General features: G+C 27.1%; 4 protein-coding genes across 5 annotated transcripts in view; 1 reads left to right on the top strand and 3 right to left on the bottom strand.

The window, feature by feature from the left end:
- Positions 1-389, bottom strand: part of LOC108689160 (E3 ubiquitin-protein ligase RNF185-like) — an 11,554-nt gene extending 11,165 nt beyond the window's left edge. The window contains exon 1 of one of the 2 annotated variants that reach the window (XM_018195807.1): positions 164-389. The gene's annotated coding sequence lies outside the window, so the exon portion shown is untranslated. The other variant, XM_018195808.1, reaches the window with a different exon arrangement.
- A 3,736-nt stretch (positions 390-4,125) lies between these two features.
- Positions 4,126-7,534, bottom strand: LOC108689212 (solute carrier family 35 member G1-like). The gene is made up of 2 exons (XM_018195879.1): positions 7,464-7,534; positions 4,126-5,382 (listed from the first exon to the last, which is right to left on the bottom strand). Exon 2 carries the CDS (start codon positions 5,378-5,380, stop codon positions 4,334-4,336), a length of 1,047 nt encoding a protein of 348 aa, XP_018051368.1. The 5' UTR covers positions 5,381-5,382; positions 7,464-7,534; the 3' UTR covers positions 4,126-4,333.
- Positions 7,535-8,926: 1,392 nt separating this feature from the next.
- Positions 8,927-11,129, bottom strand: LOC108689216 (protein-cysteine N-palmitoyltransferase Rasp). The gene is made up of 6 exons (XM_018195884.1): positions 11,018-11,129; positions 10,833-10,939; positions 10,050-10,190; positions 9,747-9,964; positions 9,271-9,611; positions 8,927-9,027 (listed from the first exon to the last, which is right to left on the bottom strand). Exons 1-6 carry the CDS (start codon positions 11,127-11,129, stop codon positions 8,927-8,929), a joined length of 1,020 nt encoding a protein of 339 aa, XP_018051373.1.
- Positions 11,130-11,566: 437 nt separating this feature from the next.
- Positions 11,567-12,991, top strand: part of LOC108689161 (UPF0518 protein AAEL005291-like) — a 6,653-nt gene continuing 5,228 nt past the window's right edge. The window contains exons 1-2 of the mRNA XM_018195810.1: positions 11,567-11,971; positions 12,705-12,916. Of these exons, the coding sequence (XP_018051299.1) occupies positions 11,822-11,971; positions 12,705-12,916 (362 nt within the window). The 5' untranslated portion in view covers positions 11,567-11,821. The remainder of the gene's footprint in view (positions 11,972-12,704; positions 12,917-12,991) is intronic.

Consider the following 12,991-nt stretch of genomic DNA (forward strand, 5'->3'; position numbering starts at 1 on the left):
TTTCAATATAACCTCTCTACATTTCGTTCATCTCATTTCCTCTTCTTTTTATATTCGTATTTTTCGTTAATGTTAAATACTTATATCTTATCAACTTTTTTTCTTTTCTCTCTCCTCCCTTTTTATTAACCGCATATGTCAAGTTGAAAACTATATCACTCACTTTTTGTCAGGAGGGAGGGTTCGACCTTCTCAATAATGTCGTATCTTTCCTTGTTTACAACGTAATAACACAGGAATCAGTACAAATAAAACAAATAACGAAAAATCTGTTTCCCCATGCAATCGAATGACTATGATCAATAAGTACAACGCGCTACGACCGCTACGTGTATACGAGACGCATGATTTCCCAAACAGGATATTAGCAAATGACAGAAAAGAGAAAGAGAATAATATGGCGGAAGGAACCCGGTGAGGGGAGAGAGAGGGAAGAGTAAAATGAGGAGCTGCGCACTGGTATATATTCAAAGAAATAGAAAACACGAAGAGGATGCGATTCACTTAATATTGCAAACGCTTCGTTGACCAATGAGAAGAAAGAGTTTTATGAATTAACCAATCAAAAAGTGCTTCAAAGCATTTGCAACGTAAAATAGAACTTAGAAAACACGCACTTAGAAAATCAGCGCGTTCAAGGTGGACAAAATTGCTTACCTGTTCGCTGAGTAATTGAATATGATTGGTTGAATCTATCATGGAAGGAAAGAAGATGCGCTCGTTCTCGAAACAAATTTCGTACTGTTCTGCGCAGATATCAAATGCGGCCATTGAAACATTTGCTTCGCGGTAATTTTGAAGAATGACTCGAAACATCGAAATAACATGTCAAATTAAAAATCATAAAATGATTTTAGAAAATAATAAAAAAATATTCATTTTTATTCTTTCCACCATGGGATCTATAAAAAACTTGGATGACTTGATGAATCCCCAATAATTACGTTCTACTGCACACATAAAAGATACGATTTCACATAATGAAATATGATAAACGATAAAATAAAAAATTAGAGCAACATCTGCCGCTATCATGGAATTAAATAAGGTGACCGGGAGCGGCGCACATAATTCAATTGCACACCACTCACCTCGGCCTGTTCATAGTAATTTTTCACTGCTTCACTAATGAGATTTTATTATTTTAAATTATCTGATTTAAAGTAATTTTTATAAAATACTTGTAATATTATTTAAGAACCAAAATCTGACTCTATAGAAATCTTTTAAAAAAAAGAAATCAAAAGAATCTCATGTTTCCTCTACAAACAGAACAAAATTTGATAATATATCAGATATGTCTACACAGAAGGTGGATAAATTAGCCATTATTTCTACTGACTCTTAAAATTTTAAATATATCAGTATGTTCATCTTGAAATTGATTGATAATCGCAATCTTCATGTATAACTTTCTCTTCCTCCATTTATAATTAATGCTTCTTCATTTTTTCATATAATCTAATAATTACAAGGATGGAATTTTTTTAAATTCGTATGCTCAAATAGGATGTAATATATATTAATACAAAAAAGCATAGATCTCTCATATAATCACTCCTCTCAAGTTTTACATAAAACTCCCATAGCAAAAAACGTCACATTCATATAATAAATTTAATCATGGATAAATTGTGATGTCACAGTGACATCATAATTTATTGATGACATTATCTTGATCTGTATATGTCATAACAGTGTTACAGTAAAGTGCAATTTTTATCATAGCTGTATAATACCATAACAATATTGTATCTGTAACAAAGTGGACACGCCATCTTAACTTTGTTGTGGTATTACATCTGTAACAAAGTGGATTCACGCGCAATCGTGATTTTGTTATCATTACATATTATTGTGATTTTTTTTTGCTATGGAAGAAATTACATATGTAATGTAAATTTGTTTAACATTACGAAGCGAATACAATGTGTATAATTTTTACATTTAAATACTATGATACAAATAAATAATGTAATTTTTATCATTTTCACAAAACTATTACGAATAGAATATTATTATACAGCAGTAAGAGAAGAAAAACAAATTATTACATTTTTGTTGTAGATTCTACATTAAGCAAATCTGTACTATGATAATGAGAAATTCTTTTTTCTATTTTATTCGTTTTAATCTTTTGCATCTTAAAAAGTAAAAATTGCATTTGTAATAAATAGTTAATTGTTTCGAGACAAAATAATTTCGACTATTTATATAATATATTACATTCCTTACATACTAATCATTCATACTTAATAAAAATGTTCCTATACATATAAATCACAGAAAAAAGTAATATATATAAGTTTGACATTTTTTTCTGTTTTCAACTTATAAATATAAAATTCTATGACTATTTTCATTTAAAATTACAAGAGATTAAAAAATATACCAGTCAAAAATTTAATCTTTCCTATTATAAAAATACAACTTGCGTATGTGCACTTGAATCTGTTCAATAGATTACTAGTGTGCATTCAAGCATTCTTGTTTTTAATACATCGGAATCAAGCAAATATCCTATTTTTAATTCTTTCCGCCGATCTCTATTTTTATTGTAATAGCATATGCAAAATAAAAATATCGTTACGTCAATTACATTAATAAGATTAATAAGATTAAAATATTCATAGTATTCTTTTTTATTCACTTTCTCATTTTACGAAAGGTTGCATTTTAGATCACAAAAGATAAAGATAAAATTTTAAAGAGGAATTTAAAAATGTTAAGTGTAAAAGAAGTATTAAAAATAGGAAAATTTAATTATACCAATGTTGCTTTAAAAAGATTATATACATGATACATTTTATTATATACATACTTGTATATAATAAATAATTAAATATATAAGCGGTTCAATTTGTATAATAAATAACATTCTACAAGTTCCATGTGGAACATATAAAAAATAGTGAATAGTAATATGGCACGCGCATACATATATATCTACTCTCATACGCTGTTTTATTACACACGTACACTTTTTTTATATATTCACTCTCACTCTTTCTCATACTCCTCTATGCACACAAGTATGCGCGCACACACCAGAGTTAGAAAATGAAAAAAGTAATGTCTTAAATATAATCCCGAATTAATTGTATCTAAGCAAACTCGCGCAAATTAATTTGAGCAAAACAAATGTGGACTTAATTTCTGCAATTCTAAAAGCAATACAGACACGTTGCTATTTGAAAAATATCCCAAACCTACTGCATCATCTGTTAGATAGATTGAAGAAGAGGTCATTTGACCTAACGCCATAATGTAAATACCATAATGACTTTCTTTATATCAATTTTTAAATTAAAATTATTTTAATTTAAAAATTATAATTTAATAATATTTTATAAAATTAGCCAATTAAATTCCTAAAAAAATTTAAATATAGCAACAATAATAAACATAACACGATAGTAAAAATGAATAAATATTGGTATATATGTGTGACATTAATTAAAACTTTGGCGTACATGTATCACATATTCTAATGTCAGTATTTCATAATATTTAGACTATTATTAAAAATGAGAATGCAATTACAGAATTATAATTTTATGATTGTTTTTTCAATTCAATCAAATATAAAATGCGTATACAAGTTTTCACAGATTGGATCCTTTTTCAATGTTAAAGAAAATATATCAAGAATTGAAACGTATTTTTTTATTTAATATATTGGATATTTCAAGAAATTCAATTATCGATTTGATTCTTTACACGTCAAGAACTGCGAAGGATTGCATAGGCATTTTACAATTTATTGATACTTTTTTTCATTGAGTTAATATATATTTCAAATTATCTTTTTTTATTCCTTCTAACTGGCAATATTTTTATGAATTTTTTAAACAAACTTTTGAATTTTAATCATGATTTGAAAAAATCAATTTTTTTAACTTTAATAAAATTAAATATAACACATAGATAATGTCTCTCGAAATGAAAAAATAAAATATTATTAAGATAAAGTATTTTTAATTTATTATTCATTACGTAAAACTATGTTAATATTAAAAAATGAATTAATATCTTAGAGCAACTATTGTGTGAAGTTTGAACGCGATAAGTGTCACTTAATTGACTAAATTCAAACGTTTTTTATTTAAAATAATTACAGCCTCGATTTTAATATTAGAATTATCAAATAATTATTGGAATTTGCTAATAACAGAATTAATAGATCTAAAATACGTTACAAATAAATTCACACATTTTAAAGCAAACGTTTAAATTGCTATCAGTCGTAATATTATTTTTCATATATAATTGTTTCTTGGGCATTCCTTTGTCTACTTTAGTTCCTTTCTTCTCTAAATAAAAAAGTCATTATTTATATCATTAAGATTCCAAGAGATTTTTTTATATTTGACGTTTCCGGTAAAGAAAGAGCCCATTTTCTTAAGCCTGTTAACAAAACTGAGCTAGTGACTAATATAGCTCCGCCTACAGAATATCTATTTGGTATTTCATTAAAAAATAATACTTGCCAAAAAAACGCAAAAACAATATCTGTAGATCTTGCTATGGCCACTGGACCAGCTTGTTCGATCTGAAGGGCTAAAGTTAACAAAATTTGACCTGCAAAACTAAACAATGCGAGTGCAACAACTAAAACTCTATCAGTCCCACAATGTGGCATACATAATGCACCAATTGCCCATGATATGAGCGTAGTTTGAATCAAAGCAAATGAACCAAAATTTGTCATTATAACAGAGAAATGAAGACCTTTTAACGCACGTAGTAAAACATATGCGTTTGCACCAAATAAAGTAGCTGAGAAAGCAGCCATAGCACCCCATAAATCTGCATGTTCTGACTTAACTTGACCATCTGAGAGAGATTCTACGGTATGACTAAAAATTAATGACGGTCGTGTTATCAATATCACACCAACCAATGTTAAACATACAGTAACAACGTTAAATAATCCACAAGGTTCTTTCAAAAATACCCGTGCAAATATTGCTACAAATACAGGAACAGAAAATACAATAACTGAGGCATCGGCCAACGGCATATGTCTAAATGCATAGAAACTTAACATAAGTCCTGTTGTACCAATAAAACTCCTCAGAATAAGTATCAGTCTATGGCCTTTTGGAAAAGGATGTTCACCTTTATAAATCACAATTGGTATAGCTGGTAATAATACCCCAAAGAATCTGAAGATTGCCATTTCTGTTGGATTTATCTCTACTAAGCTCTTAACTATTACACTACATAGTGAGAAGAACAGAGACGACAGTGTTGCTAATACTAGACCCATATAAGGACATGATTTACACAATAGAGTAAAAAACTTTCTTTTATGATTTGTTGTGTTATTTTCCACATCAACATCCACTAGATGCTGCAATTCCACATGCTCTGACATATCTGTAAGAAATATAATGTGTGAAGATAAATACATTTAAATATATAATATGCAATAATAGAAAATGAAAAAATAGTATTTTAGACCACAGGATACAATTTTGAAATTGTAAAATGTTCTTGTACAAATCTTATTCTATTAAAAGCTAAATAAAAGTATCATTACAACAATAACTAAAGCTATAAAATAAAAAAATTAAATTAAGATTTAAAACAATAACATATAAAAATTCGTCATTCTGTCATTTTGATTCTGCCATTCGCACAGACTTCTATGACTACATTGACTGAATGATTGACAGAAAGAGATGAACCTGATTCCGAGTTGTTCTTGTTTCAGTTCACCCATGCATCCTGTCTGTGTGAGTATTGTGTGAATTTATGAAAACAGAAGCATTAACGTTAGTCGTGTGATTTATACATGCGAGAGTAAATGAACACAAATATGAGGCTGTCCAAGATTGTCTTCAAACATGGGGACGAAGTTGGCAGTTTATTTATAGAAGTCTGTAGGTATTCGAAAATCTTGACCTTAGATTTAGATGTAGCGACCAACATATCCAGAAACTAAATTTTAAGATAATAAGATTATTTTTTCGCTTTTGGTCCATCACACTAGTTCCATCATTTTGGATTTTAAAATTTGAAAATTTTGATTCAGATTAGAATTCGATGAAAAATTCTTAGAACATCATTATAACAAATATTTAAACTATTTATTAACAGTAGAAAATATCGATTTTTCATTTTTTGAAGATTATCAATTTATAATAAAAAACAATGTAAACAACGAAAAAATCTGAAAAAATTCTGAAAAATATTTTAAAACATCTTAAATGAGCTTAAACTGCCGATAATAATTTTTAATTATTGATAATAATTCGATAAAAAAGTGCATTTTTTTCAAAAAAGCACAAATTTTGATTATATGTTTATAGTTAAAATACTTATGCAAATAAAAATTTATGATTGCCTTTTTTAACACTTATTTATTTTCTACGAACCCTATGAAATAAAAAAAAACTCAACGTCAATAAATTCATCAAAATAATCAAAAACTGAGCACAAAAAGATGAAATCCTGTCATGACGCAAAAGATTAAAAATATCTTCTGAAGATCAACTAAAATCACGATCTTTTTTCTCTCTTGTAACTGAGCACTTTTGTCAGAAATGTTTTTGTATTTAACTTAAGAATTTGAAATGTTCTACTGGATGAATTAAAATCTGTATATAAGATTACATATTTGTACATAGAATATTATATGTTTGAATATTATATTTTGATAGTGTATAAAAAAGAGAATAATTATTGAATCTTATACCTATAATATATTTATAATATTTATTGAACAATATAATAGTTTTAAACATTTGAAGAAAAGAGATAACTTTTTTGTTTCAAAATAATATTTTACATTAAAAATTTTGATCAATTTTTTTTATTTGATTTTTTAATCTCACTTATAATAGCTTGATTTCTAAAGATAACACAAATAATTGCTATCTTGTTATTCTGTTAATCAAAATAATACCGAAAAGCATACATATATTAGTAACTGATAATATCAAAAAACATAGAATTATATATCTTGTAGCGAAAATTATATAATGTCTAAGAGACACTAAGATTTTACAATTATCAAGTATTTTTCTATAAATTCAATCGTATTAAAGAAAGAAACTTAATTATTGAACCGTGCATGTGACACAAAATCAATAGGAAATAAAAGCTATTAACGGTCGAAGCTGAATTTTAAATGCTTAATAATTTAATACTACATACATCATCATTTATCTAATTAATATTAAAGAAATAATACAAAATTGTAATTTTTATATAGATAATTAGAATAAATATATTTAGGGTGCTATTCAGCAACACAAATGACACAGTGTAGTAACACAGTGTAGTAACACAGAATCATTATATTTTTGTTTGCCAATGTTAAACAAAGATGAAACGATCATTGTGTTACACTGTTTTATGCTGGAAAACACCTTTAATTAAATATTAAAATAAAAAGTAATCAATTTAAATTCTATGTTACTTAATTGCATGTAGAGAATTTTGTCGATACTTACTTATTATATTGATTTATTTGGATTTCATCAAATGAATTGTATATAAACAACCATAAGATTATGTGTCAAATAATATAGTCACAAAAGGTAGCCTAGATGGAGAACAAAAAACAATCAAGATTTGTTTTGTCATCTTATGTAATTAAATACATGTATTATTTTATATTTTATTTTATCATTAGTAGCTGTATTTTAACAATCACGCTGTCAACTCTATATTAATGACAAAACTCTATATTATAACAATTACTTTACATTCATAACTCATGAATGATTATTTTACTTATAAATAAGTAAAATTTGCAAAGTCTTCTTTGTATTTTCTATACTTATTCTCTAATTATTGCCTCATTTATTAATATGAAACAGTAATAAATAAATTCTCTTATAAAATATTATAAAATATCTTACAAAATATTTTACCATTTGATAGTAGATGTATTCATATTTATTATACTTTCTTGCATTTTCTATCTTTAAATAAAATAAATTTGTATCTTTGAAATAGGAAAGAGAGAAGAAATAAATATGAAATATGCAACTAAAATGAGTAGATATAATTTTCACTAATGTTCGTATCAGGCCACAGACAGAAAGAAGTCTGAGATAGTCTGAGAACACTGCTACGATCAGGGTGACCAGGTTGTCCAACACTAGTGTCATCAATCTAAAGCGCTGAAATCGCCCAATGCTTTCCAATATCAAAGAGAAACCTGAAATGGTTCCGGCATTCCGAAACCTCCTCCTTTTTTTGTGTATTAAATTTCATAGGATATTGACCACGTTTTCGTGATCTTCTTCCATGTTATTATGTGGATTAGGCAAGGATAAATAATCAATTTTAATTAATCCACGCAATAGTTTAGAAGAGAATCACAAAAACGTGAATATTACCCTACGAGATTTGATATATGAAAAAGATCGCGGAATGTCCACTTTCAGGTTACTCTCTGCCAATATCTAGTTTAACAAAAGGGACTAAGGCCCGTTTCTATCAAAGCAGTTAACAAAAAGTTAATCCCTAGTAGTGACATTTGATCAAAGTTTAGCACAAGATATTGATTCTATCACGTTTTTGTTTAAATTTAAACGTACACAAATTAAATTTAAATTGAATGATCAATTTTGGCTGTTTAGAGAGTTAAACTAAAGTTGAGAAATATTACTAGTATCAAATATGGCATTTCAAAAAAAAATTTTTCATATATGAATACATATAAACACACATAAATATATAAATATTTATAAACATATATAATTATATATGAGCAATTATTTTACATTTCTTCAAACTTGATATTTTATAAAACAAACAATGCAAAAATTATCCTTTTTTTTTAAAATTATTTTTAATTATTTGAAATTGTTTTAAAGAAATTGATATAAGAACTATGTACGTAACATTAACTTTATGTTATGATTTTATGATATTATATCACATTGTTGATGTAAAAAACATTTTATTATCTTTTGATATGACGTAATTCCCATCTTTTAATATCTACAGAAACTTGACAACAGCAATAAAGAAGGAAAAGTAGAATAAACAGACTTTTCCAGGATCCTACAGACAAAAATTTTCATCTTAATTTTGGCTTATTTATAATACAAGAATTATACTTTAGATTTGAAAATATTGAAAATATTAAAATTTTTAATAGTAAAAAATAATATATTTTAATAATAAATATTATTAGTATGCAATATTTATAAAAAATAAGATAACAGATATATAATCTCTCTATACATAGTAAATAAAATGCGGCATATAAAAAATAGAATACTAAAATAAATATAATGAACTTGCCATGTATTATTTTCTGTATAAAGATATTTCCAATATCTTGTCCACCCAAAAAATAAAAATTAGATATCGCTGACATTGCTAAAAGAGGGCTTGCCAGTATGCAATGAAGTCTCTTAGTATTTTTTGAAGATAAATGTGTGTTCTGCATTTTATAATATTGTTTGCTTTTGCCAATTGATGTTCCTATATTTTCAATTACTATTCCTATAAAATTGAGCAGTGCCCAAATAAAGATATTCATTTGTATCCCATGCCATATAAAAACAAATGTGAAACATAAAAATGATGCAAATAGTTTTCCAAAACATCTATTTGATTTTCGTATAGGAACATAAATATATCTGTAAATATAATATTAAAATATTAAAAGAAATATGAGCCTATATTATAATACAATATATACGATATATATAATATTTTTGATTATTGTAACAGAATAAAATATATGTGTAGTAGATAAATTCAATCAAATTTACCTTATTAAAAATTTGTATAACCCTCTATCAAAATGTTTCCACATGTCGGAATATAAATGTATTCTAGCTATGCATTTAGGTTGCGATGGCGCTTTTATATCATCCAAATAACATAAATTACTGCATGTTCCATATATTACAACATATTTATTGAAAAAAAATTGTCCCATGCAATACCCTAAACCAAATAGTTCCCAAGAATTCAAATTTTGTAAAACCTATACAAAACAAAATATATTCTTATACTTGTGTGTATAATATGTATACATACAAATGTACATTATGTACAAAAAGAATTATTACCTGCAAATGATATTGTATAGCATTTACATAAATAAAATGTAACAATAATTCAGTAAAAAAACACCAGAACATATATCTAATTAAATTTAACATAAATGTTAAAAACTTTTGACAATTCCAATACTGATGTGATTGATTAATCTGAAAAAATAAAATATTCATACTTCATTGAACTTTATGATTCTTTAGCATGTAATATAAATATTTAAACATACAGATTCCACAAATTCATGATACAAAATGAGTGGTCCTAAAAATAATGTAGGCAGGTATAAGCAATATGCCAATTTTTGAATGAAGCTATTTGAGTTGGAAAATTGGTCATCAATACTATCCATATTGTGACTGATACTTCTTAAATGTATCCAACACATCACAAGTGTTAAAATATAATGCTTCTCATCAGTAATTCCTAACCAACTTTGAAAAGGACCATTTGGAATTTTTAATATGTGTATTACAAACATATACAAAACATGTATAGTCCATGCTGCATTTTTACTGCATATACACGTCATTATATGTAAAAAAGTAGGTTGGAGTATTGTACATAACATACCCAATATACCCAAATAATAGTAAAGAAAAACTATAGATGATAAAATATACCAATAGCATAATGTCTGAAAAATTTTTGTGTTATTTTCTTCTGATATTATTCATAATTCTTTCTGCATCATACTTTGCATATAACTATCATATATATACCATACTATTACTATTGACTTTAATAATCTGACTGACAAAATGATGTATAAAAACACATGGTATCAGTCTATTTACTAATGTAAGCCATACAAGCCACTCTTGATCAGAAGTGTCTCGTTTCTTTCCAATCCAAGACCATCCTGAATCAAAATCACTGTATATATCATTATAATCACTGAAATCTGAAAATAAATCATATATGATTAAAATCATTATTATATAACAATTTAACTGTTCTCTTTTTCGATATATATTCTTACAATTATTTGCCAAATAAAATTGATATGCAGAATAAATGATGGCACACGACCATACAACAAAATAAAAATAACTTTCATAACAGTTTATAGTTATTAAACTATTGTTTTTCATTGTTAAGTTAAACTTGCCGCCTTAACAATTTTGTTACAATCACAAAAAATAATTCCAAGAAGTATCATGTAGATAAATAATAAACAGATCGAGTATGAACATGAAAGTGCAAGTAGAGAGAAAACTAATGGCCTAGTTTACATCGTATGCTTAATACACGTAACTATAAACTTTTTATTAAATTATTTTAATTTCAACAACGTATTTAGAGAATGCTGTATTAAATATATAATACAGTATACATCATGATTAATTAAATACAAATATCATGTTTTAACGTATCGCTGAAATTAAGATCATTCAATAGAAAGTAACTAGTTAATACCCGTGTATATTAAGTGCACGATGTAAACTAAATCATTGGGCGAGTTCAACGTTTCAGATTGGCGACACTGGTGTCAGACAATCTGATCGCCTGATGGTATCTATTACTCGATACATGCTGGCATGTATCAGTGAATCGTGGATTGTCTAATAAATATGTGATTCGCGTTATCGCACTGTTTTTTATTGCGTCGTTTTAATATGTGACCAGTACATTAAAAGGTATTCTTGATGGCAATAGATTGATTACATCTGAGTCAGTCTCAGCGTACTTTGTCCAAAACGCAAAATAGTGAAACTACGAATGTGATAATTTAGACTTGTTGGCTGTATTATTGTGGAAGATATATATTGTAAAAAAAAAAACAATGAGTTGGCTACGAACCAATCCGTTGCGAACGAGCTTCAGCAAACAGCGATCCAGGGACTCACCACCAAAGGACGCTGATCCATCTGCATGTTATGACAGCTTTTGCAAACATTCACAACAGATATACGAAATCATTCTGCATTCTTTAGTAAGAACAATTATTTTTAGAACTTTTTAAATTTACTATTTTGAAATTTACATCTCTCCCTAGATAATATGTGTGTCTAAAGAATATCTTCTTTAAATTACATCTTTAATTACAGATTTAAAAAAATATATATAAGTGGGTATTTGTTGAGAATGCTTTCGTTCACTTGAATTTGGGAAATGAAATGGGGAAATTGTCATTCGACGCGTTTTTGCATGAAACGAAAGAATCTGGCAGAAAAAAGTGTCACTCTGTCCCGTGAAACGAGATATTAATTTAAAAGTTCATTGCTATTGAGGTTACGAAACCTGTCATATCTGTATAGCGTAACAAATTGCGCATGCGTTATGATCACGTTGGCATCTTGGGTCGAGTTGGCGGGATGAGAGAGGGAGAAAGGGAGGGAAGGGAGAAGCTCCTAGCATAATAGGTCGCGTTATTTGAAATCCTTCAACATTTTTGAACTTAAAATGAGATATTTATCTTGAAAATATCTCTATTAATTTTGAGGGATTGTTTTATCCTCTTAAATCTGAGAGTGACTCATAAAAAGCCTATAAAAATAAAAAGTTTCTCTTAGATTTTTATGATTAACAATGTATTTCAAAGAGAATCGAATCGATTTCAGGTAGTTGTAACAGATCCTTCGTTAGTGAGAATTACTTTTAATTTCTTTATAGATATCTTATATATCTGGTATTCTTTAAAGATTATCAATTCGTATATTTTTCAGCCTCCTAAAGGGATACCTAGTCAAGATGATGTACTTGGAGTTGTTAATCACATTGACCAAATGGTGACATTATTGATACTAGAGTTACGGGATTCGAATTCACATAATCATTATCAACAGGGTAACACTGCAACACATTCTCCGTGTTTAGAATATTTATTAAGTGAAAATTTACTTGTTAAATTATACGATTGGAGTATACATACAGGAAGGTATATCATTGCTAACTATATATACTTATATCTTATATAAAATATATATTTTTATAATGTATAATATTTTTATTA

The sequence above is a fragment of the Atta colombica genome, unplaced genomic scaffold (assembly GCF_001594045.1).
Source record: "Atta colombica isolate Treedump-2 unplaced genomic scaffold, Acol1.0 scaffold261, whole genome shotgun sequence".
NCBI classification, from domain to species: Eukaryota; Metazoa; Arthropoda; class Insecta; order Hymenoptera; family Formicidae; genus Atta; species Atta colombica.